At 35.9% G+C, this 24,210-nt stretch overlaps 2 protein-coding genes across 2 annotated transcripts; both read left to right on the top strand.

Annotated features, from left to right (window-relative positions):
- Positions 1-3,887: 3,887 nt before the first annotated feature.
- LOC141658577 (thioredoxin-like protein Clot) lies at positions 3,888-4,426 on the top strand. Its single transcript, XM_074465503.1, has one exon. It carries the CDS (start codon positions 3,982-3,984, stop codon positions 4,381-4,383), a length of 402 nt encoding a protein of 133 aa, XP_074321604.1. The 5' UTR covers positions 3,888-3,981; the 3' UTR covers positions 4,384-4,426.
- A 2,276-nt stretch (positions 4,427-6,702) lies between these two features.
- Positions 6,703-9,869, top strand: LOC141586328 (jacalin-related lectin 3). Its single transcript, XM_074407521.1, has 7 exons — positions 6,703-6,825; positions 6,919-7,134; positions 7,293-7,790; positions 7,882-8,121; positions 8,291-8,845; positions 8,954-9,178; positions 9,303-9,869. The coding sequence occupies exons 1-7, from the start codon at positions 6,823-6,825 to the stop codon at positions 9,603-9,605; spliced, it is 2,040 nt and encodes a 679-aa protein (XP_074263622.1). The 5' UTR covers positions 6,703-6,822; the 3' UTR covers positions 9,606-9,869.
- The last annotated feature ends 14,341 nt before the right edge of the window (positions 9,870-24,210 follow it).

Here is a 24,210-nt window from a genome sequence, read left to right as displayed (position 1 = left end):
TTGACATTGATGAAAAGATGTATTACATAATGTTCAGGCTCTCTCAGCCCATGATACATCCATTATTTAAAACAAATACAGCATCAGTAAGACAAACTAAAGAAACTAAGGCATTATGGGAAAGAACGGAAAATTGGCAACAAGCGATTGGACCAGCTTCACCAACACAACTGACTTCCAGCAACCGTTGATACATACAAGTCGCAGGGTGACAATAACAAGGTGTACTTACGCTCTTGCGAAAAGAACGTAGAAAGAAAAGGTGAAAAGCAAGACGACGAAGTTTATCATCGACGGAGATAACTCTCCTACACCATAGAGATCGAATCCTTCGATCATAAGACCAACAATCCGAGAAAACCAGCATGCAGAAAGATGAGAACAAGGAAAAACCCTCAACCAATCTCATATCCATAGATTCGAAAAGGCACCGACTTTTGACGAATCCACCCCACACTTGACATAAAAGGGTCCATACCAACCTTATTAATTCCATAATTGCTACATGCATAGACATACATCGACAATCCCGAAATAACATAATCTAATTGGTTGCAAAAAGGAAGCAAACCCCAAATGGTAGAGGGAGAAGACACCCTATACCATACGAGGAGACACTTCTTGAAGGAGACCTTTATTGATGACCATAGTAAGCAAAGAAAACAAGTAAACAAGACTCTTATAGCCAAAAACATGGAAATTAAGAGGAAGACAACCACCACAACCAACCTACCCAACACCACATAATCCGACCAATATTGATACTACCTAGACCAACACATTAAACACTGATTAAGACCAAGAGCAAGGATGAGATCCATATCAATCAACAGATGAAAAAGTCCCTACCATGTCACCAAGTTCAGATCATAACCTCCCACAAAGACCCAGTACGAAGCATAAAACACAGACAACAAACACCCGAAAAACTCTAAATCCCCAAACGAAACTCAAGACGGACAAACACATCCAAAGAGACCGAGAACCGAAAAAGACCCGACCATCAAGGGGACATGCAAGACCAAAACGACACCCGTTTAACCAAACGACACCTCCCAGGACCACCGTCTTACATGCAACCAGGCCAAGCGAAAAGACGATATTGACAAACACTAACGAAAAAAAGAATGAGACCGATTGGTGGGGGAATGGAAGGTTCACCAAATATGACCCAAAACACGACCACAAAGACACATACAGACAAACCAAGAAATAAGGAAGCCAAACCAAAGGTGGGGGGAATGGGGGGGATCACCTCTGGGTTGGATCCAGACCGACGGTGACAGGACAAGGGAACGGAGGGACGAGAATGCCAAAGGGTCAGATGCATGCAAATTGAACTAAAAATCAACCACCGACACAAAGACCGTGAACCACAAAGGGACATGCAAGACCATCATGAACTGGGATGAGGAACAAAAACGGCAGCGGGAAAGACCATGCAACATACGATAAACCAAACAAGGATCCGACATGGAAAACCAGTACATGAAGAAACTATGATCTGATCGGCGAGGACGTCGATGAAACGAAAACGCATTCGGAGAAGAATAACAAAACGAGAGGCCTAATCAGAGGTGAAGACCCGACCTCCGGAGATGGGCCAAAGCGTGGCCACATTCCCGGAGAGGCAGTAGAAATATAGGGGAAGGTGAAGGGGTAGGCGGCTAGTGGTGGAGCAAGATGAAAAGTTTGGGGTATTGGTGGGGTTTTTTTTAGGGAGAAAATTTAGAGAGAGAAAGGGTAGGCTATGGGACCGAAAAAACAATTTAACGCAATAAAACCTGTAATGACTACTTTAAAATAATTTACATAACAATTATGAATAATAATCTACATGTCCCATAATCCAAAATAACTCGACTCAATCATAGTGAACTTACACATAGTCACCAATTGCAAAAACAACCCCATGTGTTCGAAAATTCATTATTTATATACCCAGGACCTAAAGCAAAAACGTGCTAACAAACTAAATACAACTCAAAATTGCCTACATTTCATAATATACCTTCCTAAAATAACTCGACCTCAACAATCTCGGAATAGTGTACTTTTCATAATAATACCTACCTAAAATAACTCGACCTAAATGAACTCGAAATAAGTTTGCAAGACAAGATGAAGGGTGCCTCCATCACAAATACTTGTGTAAGGGGGTTTTACAGCGTCTATTATAAAACAAAATCTCTAAGGCTCTGTTCTTTCTGATTTTTTAAGCCCAATCCAATCGTGGAGCCGAGCTTTGAATCGAATCGAACGAGCAACTGAATCGAATCGAATCGAATCGAATCGAAAGTGAAATAAATGAATCGAATCGAATAAAGTTTAATTTGAATCGAATAATAAAGTCAATTGAAATGAATCAATCAAATAATCATATTATTAATAATAATAATATTTAATATTATTGTTATTATCAACTATAATAATATTAATATTCATAGTATAATACTAATTATACTAATATTAATATTTATAAGAAAAAATTTATAATATTATATATGAATAATCATAAATTATAATAATGAAAAAATAGTAATTTTTTACTAATAATATTCTTAATAACAATAATAAATAATAATGTCAATATTAATAATGATATTAGTAAAAATAATTGTTTCGAATAAAAACACTCAAGTAAGCGTTGCTTGAATCCGATTTGGGTCAACGCACTCCTCTCAGATGGCACCTCGAGCCTATGCTTGCTCTCTTCGGATGGATCATTCACGCGTAACAAACAAGTCCTCGGAGGGTCCGCAAGAGGTCCTTCTCTGATGCCTTACGATACTGGTGGATAGTCGGGACCTTACTTGAAGCTAAGGTCTCCGTGTCCTCTCATAGTAGCTCGAGTAGTCTTACTTCTAGAGAGAGGAAGTTGTTGGTGAGAAGTATTTTACCATTGATTGGTGAATAATGAGGTATTTATAGGTTTCTATATATACCTCAAATGATGGCTTGACAAGTATGGTTACCAGATTCGATATGAATACGCCTTACCGATTCGCGATTCGCTTATAGAAAATGTGTTATATGTATTTTCAGTAATCAACTTGATAGAATTCGCTTTTAACGATTCGTGATTCGTAGGGTACCAAGCGATTAAAGTAACCATCTTTGTGACGTGTTGACTTGTATGACCCCGTATTAGCTAGTGGATCAAGTCGGTTGGGCGTGCCCCATCAATATTATTAATGATAAATGTTATTGATTTTAATAATAATACCAATAACAATAACAACAACAACAATAATATTAACATTAATAACATTATTATTCATTTTAACAACAACAATAATATTACCACCACCACCACCACCACCACCACCACCACCACCACCACCACCAACTAACAACAACAACAACAATAACAATATTAACATTAATAACATTATTATTCATTTTAATAATAATATTCATAATAATAATAGTAATTATAATAAATAAATTATTAATAACATTATTATTAATTATAATTATAATAATAATAAAGAATAATAATATTAAAAAAATAGTATTATTGATAACAAAATTAATAATAACTATTAAATTTAAGATGAGTAAGGTTGAAATGAAATTTGAACTTAATGGAGTTAGCTAGCTAAATCAAGAATCGAATGGAGTAAAAGAAATCAAGAATCGAATGGAGCTGAATCAATCAATCAATAAAGTGAGTTGAATGAATCAATAGAATCGAATGAAAATAAGTCAGAAAGAACAAGGCCTAAGTCGCTAATAGGTTTGTTGTTTTTATCCGTTTCTCAATTATTTTAGTGTAAAACCGCCTTACACAAGATTAATCTCCGTCTCTCCATCCATACGAACTTAGATACAATTGGGCCTATAATCTAGATCAACAGCTGGGCTTTACCATCAACCCAAATCAACTCATCAACACATTAAAAACCCCCAAATCAAAACCTAAACTCCCAAATCAAATCAATTCCTCAATTCGAACAAACCCTAGGAGAGAGAAAAACAATGGGACTAACAAAATTCGACGCAACAATTTCAAATTTCGACGAAATATTCCCCAAATTCGAAGCCGAATCCCCAAATCACAAATTCAACCTAATCCTCTTCTTAGCGGACATCGATCCTTCAACTTCCCTAAGTTGGTGTCCCGATTGCGTGAGAGCAGAGCCAATAATATACCGCCATCTGGAAGAATCGAACGATGACGTGGCACTGTTACGTGCTTACGTGGGAGACAAGCCTACGTGGAGGAACCCACAGCATCCATGGCGGATTGACCCGAGGTTTGAGGTCAAAGGTGTTCCTACTTTAGTTCGCTGGGGTAGTAATGGCGTTGAAGCAAGACTTGAAGATGATGAAGCTCATGTTCCTGAGAAGATTGCTGAGTTACTTGGTGATTCCAATTGAGTTGTATTTACGGGTTTTATGTGATATTTCCACGGTTCCGTTTGATTGTTTACGCCTTTTGAAATTTCCGCTGCTCGTGTTATAAAAAACGTATACAATCAAATGGAACGGAATGGAGGAAGTAATATATAATTTACGGTCTTTTAATGTCTAGTAGACTAGTCTACTCTATCAATAATGTATTCGATGGACGCAATTACAATTATTTAATGCAATTATCGACTGCAATTTTCATTTTGGCTCATCGGACACCTTTACTTATGTTATAATGTCGATTGTTTTGATGTATTATATGCGTAATTCAGTTGAATTTGGCTCAACCGATCACCTAAGTCCTCAATTTGGGAATCCTGTCATCATAAAATGAACTCATACATGGAAAAAGTTAAATATATCCCGTGTTCTCGTCCAACCTCACTCTTAAAAGTTATTTGTTATATCCCGTGTTCTTAAAAGTTATTTGTTATATCCCGTGTTCTCGTCCAACCTCACTCTTAATCTCACAGGAGATTGAGGCAGATAATTTTAATCTTGTGACTTTCTAATGGCAATTGGTTTGATGTGATTTTGGTGCAAGTGATCCTATATTCCATCAATGAACTTTAATTGACATGGAATATTTGAATTGCTATATTCAAAGCCCTTGAGATAGAGGCAGAGGGTTTTAGCTTCTTGAGGTTCTAGTGTCATATGGTTTGCTGTATTATAAGCCCTTTTGAAGTGATTTTGACAGTCGGTTTCTTATTTTGAGCCGAATTCTATGATTTGGGGTACTGTCAGAGTGTCAGATAGGTTAGAACTTAGAATGGCAAAGCATATAGGTTGTTTATCTTTTTGTGAGAGTGAGGGATTGAGCCTTTTTCAAATCCCTGGTAATCTGAAATACTTGATTGCATTCTGGTCGAGGGATTGTATCTTAGTGTGGTAATGTTCATGAAAAGTGCGTGTTTCTTTCTCGCTTGACTACCTGAATACCGACCTGCTATAAGTTTCATACGATTGCACAGGTGAAAGTTCTATCTGTAGTGACTGAGAGCATTCTGTGATTGAAGGTATAGCATTGAGTTTTTATAATATTTGCAAAGTTGGAATGAGGTATCCCTTTATTTTTTCTTGTATATTTGGGATCGCATCAATTGGTAAATCACTGGGTTTAATTTTGCGAATGTCCGAGTTGCACTGTATTCTTTGAACTGGATTCTGTTAAAATTTCCTCTTTACTTTCTTGCTAGGTCAATTTTTATATGCAAACTCCATATTTATGGAATAAGGCAATAGGTTTCATCGTCGGTACTCGGTAGTACTCCTACTTGATGGACAACATTTTTGATGCAGTGACCTTTCAGAGGGATGATGCTTGTTTGAATGAAGGTCCTTTATGTCCCTTCTCATGATTGCACTCCTCATCCTAGATGCCACTAACTTTTAAGTCCTAACAAATGTATAGTAATAACCTCTGTGTACAGATTACAGAATGGTAGCAGTTCCCCTCAGTTTTTCTCTTTGGCAATGTTTTATGTGAACATTGCCTCTTATTAGCCGACTTTTTCTTCACGATTTTCTGTCCTGTTTTTTTTCGAAGATGCTGAATACTTCATCCTTTATTTCGAATTTCTGTGATAGGAACTTTAGTCTTCCCTTTATGTTTTAAATGTGTTTGATGTTAGCCAAAACCTGAATGCTTTTTCCTGGATCTGAGACTGCGAAGCTAGCGGTAAACTGCAGTTGTAGTGTGTTTGTATACATTTAGTCCTAAACACCAACTTGGGTGACAGACTGACAGGATATTAAAAACTCTGTTTATAGATTGCATTCGACATTGAAATGCATCTTATAGTCTTATAGATACTGATCAAGTATCTGGATATTTGACATGGTTGGCAAATGAACAATAAAAACTTTTTGGAAGATAGTTACGGAACGAGACCTACATTCACTAATAGTAGTAGTTCATAAACTGGCATCTAATAGGACTTCAAATTTGTCACTCTCTGAATCTTTTGGGTAGTTGTTGATATTGCCTGTTCATTAGTATTGTACTGTCAGTCTTTTATAATCATATCCTTCTGTCTTGAGAATCAAATTGGACTATTAACAAGCTGTATGTATTAGTGGCGGATCAGATTCATTTTATTTGTTTGCACGTTGCATAGATGAGAAAATTATGACCGTCCTAAGTGCATGATGGCATGATGCGTGTCTATACTGAAAGAATATGGGATAGTTGATGGTTTATTAGGAATCTAATGCTTTTGCTTTCAGATTCTATCCCCTCTAGTGGATTCCAGAATTAGCTTCTTTCATATTTTTTTCTGAATTGTTTTTGGATTTTGTTCCTTTTTGTGGCCTAATAAATTCTGATTGTCACAGCTCGGAGATAGCACTGAACTACTCTTAATAGGATCACATTCTTGCTGATAGAGGTCGCTATTAACCTAAATGGTAACTACCGATTATATTTTTCATACACGAATCCATCTTTAATTTTTAAATTGTGACCTGAATGACTCATTTTTTGTTTTTCTTATTGCGAAGTTGAATTTTCAAGATCATGAGCAGAAGGCAGTTGTTGTTGGGCCATGGGGCAGTCAAAGCGGGTCTAGCTGGGATGATGGAGTGTACTCAGCCGTGCGTCAAATAATAGTCACACATGGTGCTGGTGTTGACTCCATTCAGATTGAATATGATAAGCAGGGCTCACCAGTTTGGGGAGATAAGCATGGTGGAAATGGTGGCTATAAAACAGATCAGGTTTGTCTTGTCTAGTTCATGGTTGTTTTTGGGAAAATTAGCGCGGTTTTAAATTTTGATCTTCCTGTTCTGAAGGTTAACCATCATTGAGAATATATGGACGTGCCCCGACACCCTTTCCTGAGTTTGTTTGACCTCTACTAATTTCCACTTTGCAGGTAAAGCTTGCATACCCAGAGGAGTTCCTGATATCTATCAATGGATATTACGGCCACTTATACGCAGGGGGGCCCATTTGTGTTCGGTCACTGACCTTTGTCAGCAATCTAAAAACTCATGGGCCATTTGGAGTTGATCAAGGGTCATACTTCTACTTACCGAAGACTGGCGACAGAATTGTTGGGTTTCATGGTAGGTCTGGTTGGCACCTAGATGCCATCGGAGCATATATGAACCCTATCCACCAGAAAAACGAATCAAATACTGTAGTTTATTCGCAAAATTTTGTTGCTAATGCTGCTGATAAGAACTCTGGTTACTCAGTAATTCATGGAAGTCTTGGGAAAGAATATGACATAGTGCTTGCAATAAAGCAGAGGGATAATATGAGCAGTGCTTCACCTAAAGTAAAAGGAACTTACACCTTGCCACCACACGCAACTCTCTCCGGACAGAGCTCCAGTTCCGATTCATCCGATGATGACAGTAAAGAAAAGGTGATTTACTTTTGTCTGAAAGATATGTTCTCATCTTATATATATAACCAATCTTCTGACTATCTTCCATTTGAAAAAACATATGATATAGGTATTGGCCAATCCTCTCGGCAATGAAAAAAGGCCCTCTGTAACTACAGGAGTTGTGACACACGGACCGTGGGGAGGAAGTGGGGGAACTGTGTTTGATGATGGATGTTTTATAGGCATTAGACAGATTACCATATCCCGCAATGTTGGTATCGTTTATCTGAAAGTGTTGTATGAGAAAGATGGAAAAGGCGTGCGTGGAGGCAGATGTGGAGGAACCGGTGGATTTAAGACTGATAAGGTAAGGATTTTTCTGATGTTGAATTGTCGTTTGAAAACCTATCCGTTGAGGGGTAATGTTGTGTACATCTGACCTCTTTATCCAGCCATTGGCTGGATATTTGTGGCACTCGGGTAGCGTGTTGTTATTGTTGTAGTCTAATTCTGTGTACTGTTACTATCCCTTGCAGATTGTCTTTGATTACCCGTATGAGATCCTGACGCATATTACAGGCTACTATGGATCAACAATGATCAGTCCTACTATCATAAAATCACTCACATTCCATACCACTAAGACAAAATATGGACCGTATGGTGAAGAACACGGTGTTCCCTTTTCTTCTAAATCCAAGGAAGGGATGATTGTCGGGTTTCATGGGAAGCGAGGACTATTTCTTGACGCCATTGGAGTTCATCTCAAGGAAGGGAAAGTAACACCACAGCTGCGTCCGCCTATGGCTTCTCATGATGATACTAAACGAGCCATTGAGGGGAAAGTAACCCCACAGATGCGTTCACCTATGGCTTCCCACGATGATACAAAACGAGCCATTGAGGGGAAAGTAACCCCACAGATGCGTTCACCTATGGCTTCTCATGATGAAACAAAACGAGCAATTGTTGGAGATCCCTTGTGGCCTAGTAAGCCTCATGTTTCTCACGATGATACTAAACGAGGCATTGTTGGGGATCCCTTGTGGCCTAGTAAGCCTCTTGTTTCTAAGGGCGCGCCTTATGAACTGGTAATGTTTGCTTTTAATGACCGTTACTTGACTTTTTGATAGTCTAGAGGAATTAATGGATGTTAACTCTGACAATTACATATGGTTGTGTTTGTCAATATTGTTCAGCCGGCTTTCAAGGTGGTGAAAGAACCAGCTCCATGCGGAACAGGTCCATGGGGTGGCGAAGGAGGGAAACCATGGGATGACGGTGTCTATACTGGAATCAAACAGATATATCTGACAAAATCACAAGTCATTTGCTCAATACAGATTGAATATGATCGAAATGGACAATCAGTCTGGTCAGTCAGGCACGGTGGTAATACTGATACTACTGCCTCACCTCATCGGGTAATCACTTGCTCTAATCTCGCACAAAACTTATATATGAGATTGTCTTATATACGATTTACTAGAGTTTTGTTTGAATGCGCCCTGAGCATTAAAGTTCGTTCTTTTGGATGTTTCCATGCAGATAAAACTGGAGTTTCCACATGAAGTGCTAACCTGTATATCAGGCTACTACAGTACAGTTGGTAAGGATAATATTGATCATGCCAAAGTTATAAGGTCATTAACATTCTATACAAGTCGAGGAAAGTATGGCCCTTTTGGAGACGAAGTAGGAACATTCTTCACTTCAACTACGACAGAAGGCAAGATTCTTGGATTTCATGGTAGGAGTGGATCGTATTTGGATGCAATCGGCGTCCATATGCAACACTGGTTAGGAAGCTACAACCAGCCGAAATCATCTTTCTTCAATATGTTCGCCTGAATTTCAATGGCTCGGCTTCCAACATGGTGTGTGCTTGTGATTGTTGTGAGTTTATGATTGCCATGTCAATAAGACTTTTTTCTTTTCCATGTACGCATTGCTATTGCGGAAAATAATAGGCGCTCCATGGGTTGTTCTTCTCCATGTACGCATTGCTATTGCCTATTGTGACCGGGTTCAACACCTGTTAACGTCAAAGGCAATATTAGCTCTATTAACTAAGAATTTGACATTTTAATAACATACTTTGTATTTTATTTTATTTTAATTTTTTTTGAGTATTTTATTTTTTTAATTAATGTTTCCTCTTTGTTTATTCTGCCTGAAAGCTGTGTCATTGGAATATTGGATCAAGGCGTTGGGCTTTAAATTGTTCATCCAAATTTTACTTGATGCTACATAGGCCCAAATATTTGACCATACAAGTTTAACTTGAGTCTATGAGCCATAGTCCATAGATGCTATCTCAAAAAAAAAAAAAAAAAAAATACTCTCGCTGACTCAACAGATTCTTTTCCTTTTTAGATTGTTGCAATCGATTCTTTACTTTTCTATTTGTGCTTTATAAACTTGGGAACACCTATCCCATATAGGACAAATACCCCTCTCTTGTACAATAGTTAATATTTGTAGGTAACATATGAAAGTTTTGAAAAACATTCAGCATTGTAAGAAGTTGCTACTATGAAACATTAATTAAATATACAAAGCTTTAATTATTGATATTTAGGGATGTCGTTGGTGTGGAACAGGCGTGGGATTGAGGTAATTAATTAATTAAATTAAATTTACCAGCTTTGGTATATCGACCATCCCAACTGGGCTGGATGCTGACGACAGGGCTGATAAATAGATTTGAGAGGTCCGGTTTTACAAGGTAATTTGATACCACCATATAATAGGAAATCTTAGTTTTTGGCAAATAGTAATCAAACCTAACATTCTGCTAGCAAATAAGAACAAATGATTAAGTATAAGTCTCAGAAGTGTTGAGAACTTTTTAAACATACTATTAGACGGTTTTGTCATATGACACCCACTATAACGACCCCAGTGGCCCCAATGGTGGAGCTACGGGCTAGCAGGTGCCCTCACCCCCTTAGGGGATGAAAATTTTGAAACTTTTAGTTAGAATTTTCGAATTTTTTCATGTATATCTTATGTCATTATTTAAATCCTGGTTTCGTCATTGGGTGGCCCTTAAACATACATATTTTTCTTAAGAAATGCTCGAGATAACTTGGTTATGTAATTAACAGCTACTCCTTCCGTCCGAGTTTGCATTTGTTTGTTTTATTTTCTCCTCACAAAATAAAGCAAATTTTAAACTATTCACTGCGACAGAAAGAATAGCAAGAGTTGGTCGAAATATATATATATATATATATATATATATATATATATATATATATATTAAAATGTGATTCAACTTCTTTAAATCATCATCATTAGATCATAATCATGAAATTGCAAGAAGACGGACCCAAAGTCTCCAAAATAAATGAGGTATATCGACCAAAATCCCAAGATCTTGTCATAGATTTTATTCTTGTGGTCAGTTGCACGCATCATCAACGTTGGAGTCATGTTAAACAATTTGGTTTTGGCAACAATACTTTCTTATTTTTTATTTCAAAAAAATATATAAAAATTGAGTCATCCTCATTATAAATTAACCAAGGTTAGTTGTTAGGGTCCCGATTTTATATATGTTGAAATGATGATGATGATGATGTTCAAGATTTGATTTGGTGCTATCAAATACTATGATTAAAAGATTTGATGTGAATCATATACCAACGATTAACCTCACATGAAAACTATCATAAAGAGTTTTTAAAAACCGTCCTTATAATTAAAAAACTACTCGTATCACTTTTTTTAAAGTGGGGTTAAGAGTGTTGATTGCGTTAAAATTTATTTTCTTTTTCATTTTTATTCATAAGATAAAAAAAAATATAAGGTCTCACTTAAATCGGTGTGTGGCAAGACACAAATATTATCCTACAACCAGTTATATACTAGTATTATACAATTGATTCAAGCCAACTCAATATTTAAAATAAAAAACCAATAAACTAAAACCTACCAAAATCAAATGTTAAACCTCTCACACTCCTCTTAAAAAAACATTCATTGCTCCCTTATTTATCGTATGATGGAAAAATATAAAAATTGATAATTCCATAAAAAAGAAAAAATGCTTCTAACAATATTTTGAGGTAAATTTCGATATCAATTTGTATATTGACATGTATTTTTTGGGCATATTTTGAGATTTCGAGTTTTGTATGATTCATTCTGAGCTTTCGAATAAATTTCTCGAGCTATGTAATGTTTTTTAGCCTTGTATTTTTTTTGAGTTTACAAGTAAAGATTTCGAGCTTTTTAAGATATATTCCGAGCTTGCGAGTAACTCTTTCGAGCTATGTAAGAAACTTTACGAGTTTTGTAAGAAATTTTATGAGTTTACAAACAAAAGTTTTCGAGTTTTGTATGTATCTAATTTCAACTTAGTGAGTTATTAATAAATCTAAGTTCAGACAAACTTGACTTCGTGAATTGACTGTGATTTATGAATTATGATTTTTCGAATCCGTTTTACGGAAAAAAAATCCTAATGTACATAATAGTTTCGGCGTTTCAGAAAGCGTAATGATTTGGAGGTTTTATGATGTATATTCCGAGCTAGAGAGTAAAGTTTCCGAGCTCTATAAGAAATTTTTCGCATAAAGGTTCCAAAGCCACGTAAATTTGATGTATCTTGCTTTGTCCACCACAAATTGTAATTATTGATTAAATCTTTGAATTTTTTTAGAGAGGGAGAATAAAAAATAAAAATAGTTGAAAAAATGATATCGAGGGATAAGATGATTGAGTAATTGGAGAATTTGTAAGAAAAATATAGTGAGAGTTAGAGAGAGGAGGAGAGTTACGTTGAATTTGGTTCGTAGGTTACAACAATTATAAGGGGAAAAAGACTAAAATATCCTTGGTTGTATAATAACATTATACAACAGGATGTATAGTCTATTAACTGGTAGCAAGGGGGCTAGCACGCGCCTTTTAGTTAAACTTTTGTACTTTCTCGAGTTATTCTTATTGTATTACTTACTCGGCCTCGCTCCCTTAACTATAAATCTTGACCTCTGCCACTGCCTAAATCAATCTAAATTATAACATTTCAATTGAATATTAATATTTATGGTTCGAGGTTTTAAAAACAATGTTACACTCGATTTTAAAATTGAGATCGATGAAGGGTTCAGTCGTCCTCAACATTACTCTACAAAATATAATTTTACATATTTTTTAAAGGGGGTTTTATGGCCGAATATGATGCTTATAACGAGGTTAGAATCCAGATCATGTGTATCATCAGTCATAATTTTACCATCTAATTTAGTTGACATCTACATTTTACACGTATGTTAAGTGGGAAATGAAGAACTAGAACGTGAACAAGATGGCAACAAATAGTGTTAGTCCTTATTAGATGCATGTCAAAAATTTCCATGATCAGGATTCTTGAAATCCAAAGGAAAGTGATTGATCATCGTATATTAGTCATATTTGCATGTGAATTCCACAAAATTGTATATCATCACCTAATTAAGCAGCTTTTTTGATGCAAAACAACAAGAAAAAGAAACCTAAACCAAAGTTTTTATAAGTACTTGTCTTTGTCCTCATAAATGAAAGAGACTTAGGTTCTTCTCCCTTAGCTTGTAAAATGTGATTTCTGAATGTAAATTCCACCTACATTGCAGAAAAACTTATAGTTCGGGCCCTTAACTCGAAAACGATAGTAAATTTAGGTCAGGATTTTTTTTCTTAACTCTTACGTAAAGTTGTACGTATGAATTGAAGTTAATTTGTTGAGTACTTGATTAGCTTTGGATTAGTAAATGAAAATGAGGTATAGATATGTCAAATTTTCAATAATTAAATAAGTAAGTTTTCTTTAAGACGATACTGTCTGTCTTAATTAAGCTTAAGACGGACTAATTATATATATACCACTTTTGTATATAAGAATGCATAGGGAAAAACAATATACGTAAGTGATCGATATGATATACTTAACCCGTCTTAAATAATTTCAAAATGATAATATTATATATTAATAAAAGCCAATGGCCGAAAATCAGCGAGTTGTCCAACATAATTTATAATCGAATCATTAGTGTCTTGTATTTGATAAAAGGAGCAAGAAGAATCTAATCTAACAAAGTAACTTAAGGAATAATCAAGTGATAATATAATGCAAAGAATAAAGTTCTGATTCGCTTTCATTCTCGAATAATTATGTTTGTATCGCTCTTTATTACTCAGCTTTTGCATGCAATATTTTTACTGTTGCTTAGCATATGCTTCTTTGCACAAATTCTCATTTAAGACCGATATTATCCGTCTTAAGTTAAAGACGGGTCAAATAAATAATGTCAAATCACATAAATAGCCTTAGAAATAGCAAAAAAATTTGACTTTACCATCTAGTTAGGGTGTCTGACCACGGGCGACCACGAGCGTGGGAACCGGGCCTCCGCTTTTAGTCACCGGATTACAAGCTCATATTAATAAAATTCAATACAAACATCGAACTATAATAGATTTGTGCATTCATATTTAGGACCTCATTTTTATTATCGCACTGAACCTCCATTTGTTTTAAGACGCCCTACATCTAATATTTAACTCTACATCTAGTATTTAACTCGTGTTAAGTTTAAGACGAATAATATCCGTTTTAAGCAAGATTTACTAACTTGAAAATTGTAACTACTTTATGAACTTGGACATTTTCAAAAACTAAACAAATGACGACAAAATGATGGATTGACAAATGGAATTGGATAGCAAATAACATCTGTGTATGCTGTAAAGTACGTGAAACGTTGTATACTTTTTTCTGTCCAGACAAAGCTTTGTTTAAAGCTAGCTCAACTCAAATCCAAAGTCAGAGTACACAGTTTGCACCAAATCTGACGAGGATATATATATACATATTATTAAAAAAAATGTTATCACAAATTATAAAGTAAGACTGTTTATATTTTAAAATATTCAATTAATAAGAAACTTTATATTTAATTCTAATAAATGAACTACTCGTATCTTTTTACATAATGAACCGTCTCATAGTGTAAAAGTGTAAATTGAGGGGCATAAGGGATTTTCATGCTGCGTAAGCACTACTCGTATAAGGTTACAGTTAGACTTACTAGATGTAAGAAAAGACGATTCTTAGACATAATAAACTTAACTTGCACGTGACCGTCACAAACAATAACAAATTTTTTTTTTTTTTTGGCAGCTAGCAATAACAAGTTGCTAGTAGATGATATGACTAAAAAATTCTTAGAAACATCGAAGAAGATGCGCATCTCCCACAGTGTAATGTCTAGTAATGACCTGGTTGAGAAGCAAAGGTAAAAGCAAAGTAAGTCTTTGGTTTGGTAAAGCCACATAAAGAGATGACCAATTAGAAAAATAATATTGTATCTTTTCATTCACCTTTTTATGATTTGTTTTACATTCATAAATAAAGATGTGTTGTACTACGTGTTACTGCAACATGTACTACTAATTCTACTACTAAAAAGTTAGTTAGTATGAACTTGTCGAAATAGCCTTTCCTCATACAATTATCTTGTTTGTGATTTAGTAATCTCGTCGCGAGCATTCGCGACCTCTCACAAAAGGAGAGGGGACAAGGTGGGAGTACTCTACATGTCTTTTCACTCACCTCTAAATGGGCGTTTTATGAGAGAAAGCGGTCCGTCATCAGCAAACGTGACGGATATCGCCCGTCTTCAATGAGATTTTGTGTTCCTCATATTATATTAAGAAGGAAAATAAATCTTGTCATTGGGTAGCATTTAAATTGAGCTTGTAAAAATAGCCTTCGGTGATATTAAACTTCGTGTCACTTAGTCGCGTCTTATCATCATCCTTTTAAGAAAACAAATTTAAAACTAGCTAACCCCCTTTAATTCTTGATTTTTAGAGCTCTTGCCAATTTTCTTTGGACTTTTACCTATATTTTTAACGTCTTTTTTCCTATAAGTAAATAATTTGCTAGATTAACCTTATGTATTACATCATTTTACGGTGTACTCTGATTAATAAAATAACCAGAGTTATATTGACATAATTTCCCAATAGCGCTCAATCTAATTATAAGAAATTTTCATTACTTAGAATGTACAATGAGACCAATTATACATAAGAATATTTCCGATAAAAAATTCGATTTCAATTAAATCGGAGAATATAAGATCGAGGAGTTGATTCGTCATATATACTTTGAACTATATTGATACCGATAAAACATTCGATTTCAATTAAATCGGAGAATATAAGATCGAGGAGTTGATTCGTCATATATACTTTGAACTATATTGATACCCTATTAATCTTAGGTTCAATATATATCCATCCAAAGCATACTTTGACCTAGCTAGGATACAAATGCATCATCTAGACTAGTCTAAAGTTGATTCAAATCATCTCAATTGGATTAATCTTGGCATTTCAAAGTTAAACATCATCTATACAATTACATACGACCAAGAGACAAACTTGAGACAATCGTATCTTTGCATGACAACTTGATACTCACAAATTCATCAATATCGTGGGCCATTCAATAAGATTTTATAAATCTTCCTTTGTTTGATTTATAGAAGATAAATTTCCATTTATAGTATGGAACATATCACCTTATATCTTCAGCATCTACAAACATGTATAATGTGCTATGAATTATTGTTATAAAGCTAGTCATGTGCATCATCCTTTTATCCATGGTTTTACACCACATATATTTGATATCTTGATAATGGACCTCAAACTACCAACAAACGGTCACATATTCAAACTAGAGGTGATCATGGGCCGGGCCAATGCGGGCTTGGGCCGGGCCTTTCTAACAAAAGCGGCCCATTTTTGTGGGCCGGGCCGGGCCGGGCCAAGTGTGTGGGCTTATTTAGCAAGCCCAAACCCGGCCCTTATGGGCTAATGCGGGCTTTTGGGCCTAAATGGGCTTTTTCGGGCCCTAAAATTTACGACATATCCTAGGAAATAATTAGCGTAATATCTTCAGTTACAACTTTTAAAATATAAATAGTGTATAAAATTGTACAAAATATGATGAAATGCATATGAATTGCTCTCTAAAATAAAATAAAGACAAACATCGCCACTTTAAAATGTTTAATCATGCATTCGTAGATATGATTTATGTTATGTACACCTTGTTTTATAAATCTAAAAAAAATATACTTGAGTTTGTAAAGAGTTGGATATAACTTTAACGTTACTTTAATAGGTTTTATTAGAAAAAATATTCATTATTAATAAATATGGGCCGGGCCGGGCCTAAATTTGGGCCAAATGCTTGGCCCAAACCCGGCCCCAAAATATTTTGGGCCTTTTTAGGCCGACCCATGGGTTGTTTTGGGCCAAAACTAAAGGCCCAAGCCCTTCAAAAAAGCGGGCCGGGCCGGGTAGGGTCAATAGGCTTGGGCCATTTGATCAGCTCTAATTCAAACTTCATTTATAAGAATTGAAAAGAGAATAACATAGCATAGCATATTTTTCATCATGTCACTATAGATTCTAATTTATCGCTTAAAGGATTATTGGATAATATTGAAGCATATATTATTTATTTATTGTGTTAAATGTGTTATTTTCTCAATAGCTGTTGTCATTCTCTTACCAGATACTAGTTCTTCATCACATTTTGAGAAATACGAGTAGTAATTATGGGTGATGACTACGACTGAATTATGATGTCAAATAGTCCGCTGTTGTCATCTTTGCATGACAACTTGATAGTCACAAATTCATCAATATCGTGGGCCATTCAATTGTAAATAATAAGAGAATGTTTTAATTTGTATATATTGCTATGAATATGTACATTGGTTTTTATACTGTAGAATACAATGTGAATGCAAATAACTAGAAATCTAAAGAATAGGAAATGAGCACAAAATAAGGAACAATATTAACTAAGTTATACAGTTATCATATTTACAAATATACTGATCTTCATAGCTTGATTCGTGGAGATTAGGATTTGGGAATAATATCTTCAACATTCCCGCTCAAGATGGACGGGCGGAGCCGGAGTCCAATCTTGGAAGAAAGCTCAAAAAATCGCGGCCTGTGGAGTGGCTTGGTGAGAGTGTCCGCAAGTTGATCAGTTCCATTGATATGTTGGACACGAATTTTGCCTAGTCGAACTTGCTCCTTAACAAAATGAAAAGATAGGGCGAGGTGCTTCATTCGTGAGTGAAAGACGGGATTTGCAGAATATTGAGTAGCACTGAGATTATCGCAGTAGATAGCTGGGGGTTTAAGAACCCGAATGCCAAGTTCATGAAGGAACGAGAGCAGCCAAAGAAGTTCAGTAGTTGTATCAGCCACAGCCCGGAATTCGGCTTCAGTAGACGAACGGGAAAGAGCTCGTTGCTTGCGTGAGGACCAACATATTGGGTTTGAGCCGAGATAGACTAGGTAGCCAGAAGTGGAGACATAATTGCTAGGGTCGCCACCCCAATCTGCATCACAGTAGGCATGTAAACAACGCGGAGATGATTTTGTAAGATGAACACCCATGTGAAGGGTACCACGAAGGTATCGTAACAGGCGCTTTAAGGCTGTCCACTGGAGAGCAGTTGGGTGAGTTAGAAATTGCGCAAGCTTGTTGACAGAGAAAGCAATGTCGGGTCGCGTAAGGGACAAGTATTGCAAGCTGCCAATGATAGCACAATAGTTGGTTTCATCAACGATTGGTTGCATAGGTTCAGCAAGGAGAAGAGGGTGCGGAAGTATAGGTGTGTTGGCTGGGTTGCAGTCTTGGTAATTAAATTTGTGAAGCAAATCAGATAAATATTTGGTTTGGTTAAGGTGTATACCGGATTTTGTAGGTGTGGCTTCGACACCAAGAAAATACAATAATGGACCTAGGTCTTTTAAGGAGAATTTTTGGGAAATTTGGGCAATAAAAGTGGTTATGCGATTGTGATCAGGACCCGTGACGATAATGTCGTCAACGTAAACTAAAACAAGAAGGTGAATATGGGTTGTACCGAGTATAAAAAGGGAAGGATCCGAGACCGAGTTTCGAAAACCATACGTGAGAAGGTAGGATTCCAGCTCGGTGTACCATGCTCTCGGAGCCTGCTTGAGACCATAAAGAGCTTTGTGAAGCTTGCAGACATGTTCGGGTTTATCTGTGTCAACGAAGCCAGGGGGTTGAATCATATAGACGGTTTCAGTTAGGTGACCTTGGAGAAAGGCATTGTTGACATCGATTTGGTGAAGGTGCCAACCGTGAGTGACAGCAATGGTGAGGACAAGGCGAATGGTTGTGGGTTTGATTACCGGGCTAAAGGTTTCAGAATAATCAACACCCGGTCTTTGATCGAAACCCTTAGCGACTAGTCGGGCTTTATGTTGTTTTAGAATGCCATCGGGTGTATTTAACGCGAAAAACCCATTTACATCCAATTAAATTTTGGGCTTGATCACGGGGTACCAGTGTCCACGTCTGATTACGAATGAGGGCTTGGTGCTCGTCAAGCATTGCAGCTCTCCAACGCGGGTCAACAAGGGCTTGCTGGTGGTGGTGGGAGTGGTGTGGGTTAAGGGTAAGTGGGCTGTTTTCGCGTACTTGGGGTTAGGTATTATGATATTGTGGGAGAGACGAGTAGCCACACGATGAGGCGGTGGTGGTGGGGGGGTGGAGGAGGGGGGTAGGAGTAGAGGAGGTAGTGGCTGGGGAGTTGGGGGTCACGGGTGGAGAGGATTCGGGAGTGGCAGGGGAGGCAGGGGAGTCAGGGGAGGTCGGTGAGCGTGGGGAAGTCGGCGTGGGTTCATTGATAGCTGGGTTTGTGGGTTCGGGAAGAGTGGGGCAGAGGATGGGAACGGTGAGGGAGCACCAGTGATCAGGGGTCGGGTTGGTGGTGGGCGAGGTGTTCGAGAGAGATGGAAAGGGAAATTCGGTTTCAACGAACCGAACATGGCGACTGGTATAGAGTTTCTGATTGGAGGGGTCGTAGCAAAGGTATGCACTTTGTGTGGAGGAGTAGCCAACAAAGATGCAGAGTTTTGATTTTGGTTCGAGCTTGTGGTTGTTATAAGGACAGAGCCATGGGAAGCAGAGGCAGCCAAACAGACGTAGCTTTTGATAATTTGGAGCCTTTTGTGGAGAATTTCATAAGGGGATTTATTTTGAAGGGTGGGTGTGGGTAAACGGTTAATAAGATAAGCAGCGGTGGAGAATGCGTAGGGCCAGAAAGTTGTAGGTAATCGTGCTTGGGTAAGAAGAGCGAGGCCGGTTTCAACGATGTGACGGTGACGTCGCCCGACAAACCCGTTATGCTCAGGAGTGTGTGGGGGAGATGTTAAGTGAGTTATGCCGCTATTAAGTAATTCTGGAGTTAACTTCTTGTATTCCCCGCCATTATCCGAGTAACATTGTCGGATATGTGTGTTGAAAATTTTTTCAACTACGGCGCGAAAACGAGTGAAGGTAAGAAGTGTGTCGGATTTGTGTTTAATGGGGTAAAGCCAAAAATAGTGACTGAAATGATCGACAAAGATGACGTAATATTTAAAATTGTCATGAGAAAGTAGTGGTGCCGTCCAAACATCAGAGTACATTAGGTCGAGTGGAGCTTTAGACGTGAGTGTGGAAACGGAAAAGGGTAATTTCTGACTTTTATTCATTAAGCAAGCGGTAAAATGATTAAAATCGGAAATGCACAAATTAAAATCTATAAATACTATTAAAAGGCTAGCATAAAAATGTCACGTAGACAATGCCACATGGGATGAAAAAAAGCCACGTACACAATAACAATGTGACTTGGCAAACTAATATGACATGGATTATCAATTTATTCATATATTGCATTAATTTAATTCACTTATTTTATTTAAAAATCCATCCATATTCCATTAGCTTTAAACTTAATTAACTCAAAAAAAAAAAAAAACTACAATAAGAAAATACACATTAACTATAAGTTAATAATTTCAAGAAATTTCATATGGATTAGTATTATATGTATTCGAAATAAAAAAAACTGAATACATAAGAAAATAAGAACGAAGAAGAATAAATGAAGTTGAAAACAATTTTTTTTTTTGTATTGTCAGATTCGTCACTAATTCACTACTTTTTTTTTTTTGAAAGGCACCAATTCACTATTGTTGTTATTATAACTTTGTTGTATATAGAAGATGTTTTATAGAACTAATTAATCAACAATTGAGTATTAAATATCATATAAAATATTTTCTTAGGAAAATATAAAATAAATGGAAAAAAAAATATTTATTTAATTTAAGTAATTTACAAACAAATTCAGTAAATACTTAAATGAAATTAAACACTAATAATAAAATTCTAAAAGAGGAGTAATACCGTATATTTAGTTCATGAAATTATTTCACGTAAAGGATAAGGTTTTGGAAAATATAAAATGTATGGAAAAGAAAATATTTATTTAATTTAAATAATTTACAAACAAATTCTGTAAATACATAAGTAAATTAAACACTAATAATAGAATTTTAAAAGGATAGTAATACCATGTATTTAGTTCATGAAATTATATCACTTAAATGATAATTTAAATGAGACCTTCTCCATTCCACTTTTATTGTTTAATTATTCATTAAAATTTATTCCAAATTAATTGTTTTTTCAAAATTTAGTATGATAAATGACTTAATTATTAGTATCTATACAATATAATAAGAAGACAAGATGAGTAGTTTATTATTTGACGTGTGTCATGTTAAGCAATTTTAAGTGCCACATTTTATGTTATTTTTCTTTGCATTTAATTTTAATCCATGTGTAATTTTTCTATTGGTTACTAATAATTCAATTATATTAATTACTTAATTATCTAACTAAAATTAAGTAAGTATCCAACTAAAAGTAATCTCTAAATATCATGTGTTACATGCTTATAAAATACAAACAAAATAAAAAAAATATTAGTGGCAAACACAAAAAACAAATTAATAAAACTCTTTATTTTCCTCTCATAAATTTGGTATTAATCTACCTATTCATTTAACTTTTTTTTTTCTTTTATTTAATAGATGGTCTTTTGGTTTTTCCTCACAATTATTATACTTTGTATTTATTTCACCATTTTTTATCTCCCCCTTAGTTCACACAACATTCTTCTTCTCTCAAATAAATTATTGAAATTAATTACAAAAATTTCCTATGTTTCTTATAACTTTTTTTAAAAATTACAAAATAATGTCATCGTTTAAGGGTAAAATTCTCGCATTACTCCACCAATTGCAACCTTTTTCCTTTTATTTTCAATTGGTTTTTATCTTTTCTTAATCTTAATTATTGCACACAAGCAAATGAGGTGATAATTAATAAAATGGAAGAAGTATAATAATACAAATTGTGTATCCTTATTTCTTTGAAATTCATTTGGATAAGCGTTAAAGCTCCTCACATAAAAGTTTACCAACAACAAAAGATATAGAGATGACTCTAATTGACAAGAGATATAGTAGAAATGAAACTAGAATGATGTCCATTGTTTAATAAATACATTTTCTCGTGTATCCTCTCAAAAATTGCTCACATAAAATTTATGTTTAAAATTATTGAATGCGTATTTAGTCTAGAATTTTATTTGTATAAGTCACATATCATCAACTCCTTGCTAATAATTTAAGTATATCACTTAGATATTTCGTTATATAAAAATCATTTCAATAATATTTTTCCCAATACGCTGGAAATCAATTGAATTTACAAGGACGATGTTGCAAGACCGATGAGCCGACAAGAATTGTAAATGTATTATTTGTTAAAAGTTTAACAAACTCCATTGCATTTAAGAAAATAAACTTGTAATTTTAGCCTAATTAGTAAGATAAACATAAGTTGTATTTTAATATAGCGCTTTCTGCGCATTATTCATATCGTCTCTAATTGACTAAAGGCAATATGTAAAATTCAGTTATAAAAATCATTACCATCCATTCATTTATATATTTTACATATTTACTTTATTTTACATTTCTTTTTTCATTAGAATACCTTAGGTAATAAATAATAGAATTAGATGTCCAAGTGTCCAACATTTTGTTTCTTTGTCGGATAAAAATAGAACCAAGGTTCTCCGAACGCACCAGAACAACACTAAAAACAATTTATCAAGTACTAGAATGCCAAAAGCCGTCAATGTTGAGTGAACTGAATAACCACCATGACAAAGCCAAACGCCCTCGAAATCCAGAGACAATCTAAACACCGTAAAAAGAAAAGCACAGACAAAAACAGAAAGGGACTAACAAAGAATTAACACAACAAGACAACATTCAAAAGAAAAAGGACAAAGACAATGAGGACCGTAGCAAAATAAGAGTAGTTTTCAAAGTTAATATTCCACTGTTTGAATGCAATTTTACGTTTAGATAATTTGTGTTGACTTTGCTTATAGGCTTTGAGAATAAGTTGTTTAAAGTGCTCTAATGAAACACAAGGCAATACAATTTCCCATTTAATTTATATGCAATACCGTTTTAAATCGATAATGGACATTCGTTGTTCTTTAAAATGAGGGATTCATGGGTTTTGGTGCTATAATATATCTTACCCTCATGAATTATGACATGACCCTCTTTATTGCCTTGCTTAGGTACCCTACCAACATATCTCCAAGATAATAAGCAAGAAGACAAACAAGCCAAATAACGCATTCATGAACGATACCGCAAAAATAAAAGAACAAAAACAATCAAGCCCGTGATTCTCACGGGTCACAAAACTAGTTGGTATTTAAAAGCTTGAGTATGGCGTTGGAAGGGTGGTCAAGCCGGTGATGCCAGGCGGTTGAGGAGGTTGCGGTGTAGGCTCGGTGAGGAGGTGGAGGGCGCCATTCATATGTGCCATCATGGAGGTGTCCCTGGAGTAGAATTTCCCCCGTCGAGAGTGCCTTAAAACAAAAGGTAGAATGTGAGAATAAAGCAATAGCATTGTTATCTTTACAGAATTGAGAGACGGAAAGTAATTTCCGAGATATATTAGGAACAACTAAAACATTATTAAAGGTAAGAGAGTTGTAGGAAAAAGAACCATAGTGGGTTATGGGAAGAGAAGAGCCGTCCCCTATGATAAGGTCATCAGCACCATCGTAAGGAGCATGAAGAGAGAGAGAGTTTGAAGAACATTGGTAATGTGGTGGGATGCGCCACTATCGATGAGATAGGACGAGGAAGGGTTAGGAGCAGCAGTAGCAGTGTGGGCACGGGGTTGTCGAGTGGGTGGAGGAAGGAAATTGACAGTGGGATAGTCCCGTTTGAAGTCGGGATAGTCACTTATCACATGACCCTTCTTTGCGGCGGTATTACAAATGACGGCGAGAAAGGGTTTGGGTTCCTGGTTTGTGGTTTGGTTGGGTTGAGAGTAGCGAGGCTGAATGGTGGAGTGATAGGAAGGACGAGCAGAGGCGGGTTGTGGCTGGTAGCGAGAGGGTTGGTACTGGGTTTGGCGAGAGGTAGCAACATGTGCAGAGGAGGTAAAAGGGGTGGGTGAAGG

The sequence above is a fragment of the Silene latifolia genome, chromosome 6 (assembly GCF_048544455.1).
Source record: "Silene latifolia isolate original U9 population chromosome 6, ASM4854445v1, whole genome shotgun sequence".
In the NCBI taxonomy this organism is placed as follows: Eukaryota; Viridiplantae; Streptophyta; class Magnoliopsida; order Caryophyllales; family Caryophyllaceae; genus Silene; species Silene latifolia.
This window is presented reverse-complemented; position numbering and strand designations above follow the sequence as displayed.